The 3,399-nt window shown below is 49.9% G+C and overlaps 1 protein-coding gene across 1 annotated transcript; it reads right to left on the bottom strand.

Moving 5' to 3' along the window:
* Positions 1 to 119: 119 nt before the first annotated feature.
* On the bottom strand, positions 120 to 2,687 carry LOC105697360 (two pore potassium channel protein sup-9). The gene is made up of 5 exons (XM_012420623.1): positions 2,400 to 2,687; positions 1,918 to 2,073; positions 1,492 to 1,835; positions 1,270 to 1,388; positions 120 to 1,201 (listed from the first exon to the last, which is right to left on the bottom strand). Exons 1-5 carry the CDS (start codon positions 2,524 to 2,526, stop codon positions 934 to 936), a joined length of 1,014 nt encoding a protein of 337 aa, XP_012276046.1. The 5' UTR covers positions 2,527 to 2,687; the 3' UTR covers positions 120 to 933.
* Positions 2,688 to 3,399: the final 712 nt, after the last annotated feature.

Here is a 3,399-nt window from a genome sequence, read left to right as displayed (position 1 = left end):
AGTACGTGAGCCTCCAACGGCGACTGGTAGATGGTACCGCCATCGCGAGTGCGCGAGCTCCTATCAGAAATTCGTTGCGCCGCCCTTGGGGGCAAAAAACGGTGAAAGCTAATGTACGAAACCAGAGGGCAGTACAGGATGCGATCGCACGATCCTGCCCGTGAGCAATCTCCCAACGCATCTCTGTAGTCCACCGGAAGTTATCTTCCCGACAGAAGGAACACTCACCGAACAAACTGACCAAAGAAAGAGGATGTATACATGGCGTTTATTAGAAAAAAGGAATATGCCTGCTCTTAAAAAATATAGGCATCTCCGTCGATAAGCTTAGGTCGTCGCGCGTACTTACATCCTGCTGACGTGAATAAGACTATAATGGATAAGTGCACTGTATACGGCGCGGGTTACTCCATGGGGCTTTCTAAAATTGTCACCATGACTACCACCTTCGGGACGTTCTTACGTCCTCGATCACCCGGACATTCGTCGATTCCGTAACGATCGACTAGTATAATCGAACATTTTCCGACTTCTTGCGCTTCGATCAGTCTTTGGCGCTGCGAGGTCCGGCCAAGAGCTCGCGATCGAAATCCGATTGAAGTCAGATCGAGGCCAGATCGAGGCCGCGTTCCAGTAATCGAACTCTATACCTGCATCGCGCATCGTCCTTTAACGACATCATCTCGCGTTCATCGTTCCTCCTCCTTCCCTTCTCCTCTAGATCCGATCCTCCCGTCGCAGAATTAGGAACGTTGAATTAGGCGTCGCGATCCGCTACCCCGGGTCCAAGCTATATCCTTGACCCGGAGGCCTTCAAATTCCGAGGTCGAGATCGATTCGGAGACCTCGGCCTCACGCGTCCATGCCGAGGACTTCCCTGCTGTCGACCCTGGCAAGTCGGCGACGCAGGCTGCGGCGACGGAACTCCCTCCATCAGACGGATGCGCGCTTCACTCGGAGGCTGGCGGTGATCGACGGTGGTCTGTAACCCTGGTATCCTGAAGAATCCAACAATTCCGAGTTGGCCGCTCCCAGGCATGTGCAAGAGCACACGCTCACGCAGTCATCCATGTCATGGACCATGGGCACATGGCCCGCGAGAAGTTTCCCATTGACGGTCACCACCTCCCCGTCCAGGGTCAGCACGTGGTGAGACGCAGACTGCAGCTCGTTGTCCTCGCGACGTACGTCTTCGGCGTTCCTGAAAGGCAAAACGAGGACATTGAAAAGAGAAAAAGAGAGAGAAGAGAGTATCGAGAGAGGTCTCACATGGTCATGAAGCGCAGGACCAGCAGGTTGATGCTGGCTGCCACCACCGCGAGCCCGAAGAGGATGAACACCAGACTCAGGGCCACGTAGCCTGGCTTGTTCGACAGGGCTTGGTCGTTCTAGAAGAAGGAATACGAAATGTATTCTCGAAGTCAGGGCCCGAGGCCATAGGATCGCGCGGGGGAGCATTTATGCAACATTGAGAGAAAGGTCGACGCGAACCTGAAGAGCAACGTAGTCGCCGAAGCCGATAGTGGTCAACGTGACGAAACAGTAGTAGAAACTGTCGAAATAGCTCCAACCCTCGTAACGAGAGAACACGGCGGCGCCGGTGGTGATGATGATGCTCGACAGCATCCCCGTCGCCAGCATCAGGTTCATCTCCGTCGCTTCCGTTCTCTGGCACTTCATGTACTTTTTGGCGCGTCTGATCACCACGGAAGCGAACTTGTTGAGACGCTCACCGATGCTCTGGAACATGACCAAACCCAGAGGGATCCCGACCATGGCGTAGGCCATGCAGAAGGCCTTTCCACCGATCGTGACCGGCGTGGAGTGGCCGTAACCTGAAATTCCAATGAAATTCCAAATTGGAACATCGAGGCCTCAAAAACAAACAAGAAGAGGTCCAGCGAATTCTGCACTCACCGATCATCGCAAGGACCACGGTGGCGAAATAAAAGGCCCCGGCGAATTTCCATTGTGGCCCGGCTTTGTGGGGTTTGTTCTCAATTATGACGATCTCGACCATCCTGTAGTCCTCAGGAGTGATGTTATACTTCCTCATCATGTTACGGCGGACCTCTGAAAGGGGTCCCTCATTGAAGAGCTCTTTTCAGAGGACAACTCGAATTCGAAATTCTATCCCTACTTTGATTCAAAATAACGTAAGTAAAACCTCTTTTGGTCTTATTTCACTCTTTAAGTCCCTCTTTCAAATTAGGAGCTCGTACTTAAAACGAATTAACCCGTACTTTCTATCATCTCCAAACTTATTTAAAGTCTACAGTTAGAGGCTATACAGAATCGAAATTTCAACTTGGGTTATGAAACAAAATTGACCCTGGACCTTCGTCAATGCGCTCACTCTTCAAACTGCACCCACGGATTCACCTAAAACTCGACCTCACCTGATAGGAACTCCCATCGCTTCCTTTCGGTATCAGATTCGAGGGCGTCGAAAACCGCCGCTCCGATTAATAAGTAAGTAAAGGTGCACACCACCAGCGACAAAGTCCTTACGTTCTGTCTCTTCATATTGACTCCTCTTACGTAAGGCCTGCGCTGAAACCCTCCTATTTATTTGAGAAGAATCTTTCCTTCGATTTCTGGCAACTGGAAACGGATGCACCACTATCAACGAGGAAAAGAGTTAATTGTCAAGTAGGCTCTCATGATTTCCTTTTATTAGGTCGTGGATTCGTTCGATCTCTTCAGCCACTCACGACCTCTCGCCAGGATCACCACACGTGGCGAATATCCTCGAAGATGCAAAGCACGAAGATGGCCACTCCATTTTTTATAGTGTACAAGAGGACTATTCGCTATACTAAAATACGGAGATGGAGGCCTGTAACGGAACTCTAGGCCAATGGACACTTTATTCGGCAGAGCCGTTTGCCGAATACTGGCTCGCGGATGTCGTCGCAGGAGAGGAGGTAAAGTATTGATCAGACCTGCGCGACGTACAAGCCGTAGAGCCTGAAGAAGGATGCCGATAAAAACAGACACCGCGTGGTAACGCGGCGACGGATAATGTAGTAAAATCTTACTTTTTCATAGACCTTTGTACCCACTTTGTCAGTATCTGCATTTACAGAATTTTCATGGCTATTTCTATTTTAGTCGCGAGTTTAAGTCTGCAGAGCTCTGACGTATCGACGAACGATCAAGGGTAAAGGGTGACTGAAACGTTCAGCAAGTATCCTTCGATAAAATATATTAATTAATCGATCATGAAATCGGCAGACTCAAGAGTCGGAGAAAAATCGTAACATTAGCTATTCAAGCTGAAAGATATCGGAAGGTATTTTGATCCGGGGGTGACGGTCGGTGTCCTTCAATTTTCTCGAAAGGACATGAGAAAGCGATTCCTGGATCTCGAAGTCAAGGAAGATAATTGGACATCCG

Source organism: Orussus abietinus, unplaced genomic scaffold (assembly GCF_000612105.2).
Source record: "Orussus abietinus isolate OABI.00-Male unplaced genomic scaffold, Oabi_2.0 scaffold42, whole genome shotgun sequence".
Classification (NCBI taxonomy): domain Eukaryota; kingdom Metazoa; phylum Arthropoda; class Insecta; order Hymenoptera; family Orussidae; genus Orussus; species Orussus abietinus.
The sequence above is the reverse complement of the archived record's forward strand: the minus strand, read 5'-3'. Positions and strand labels throughout refer to the sequence as shown.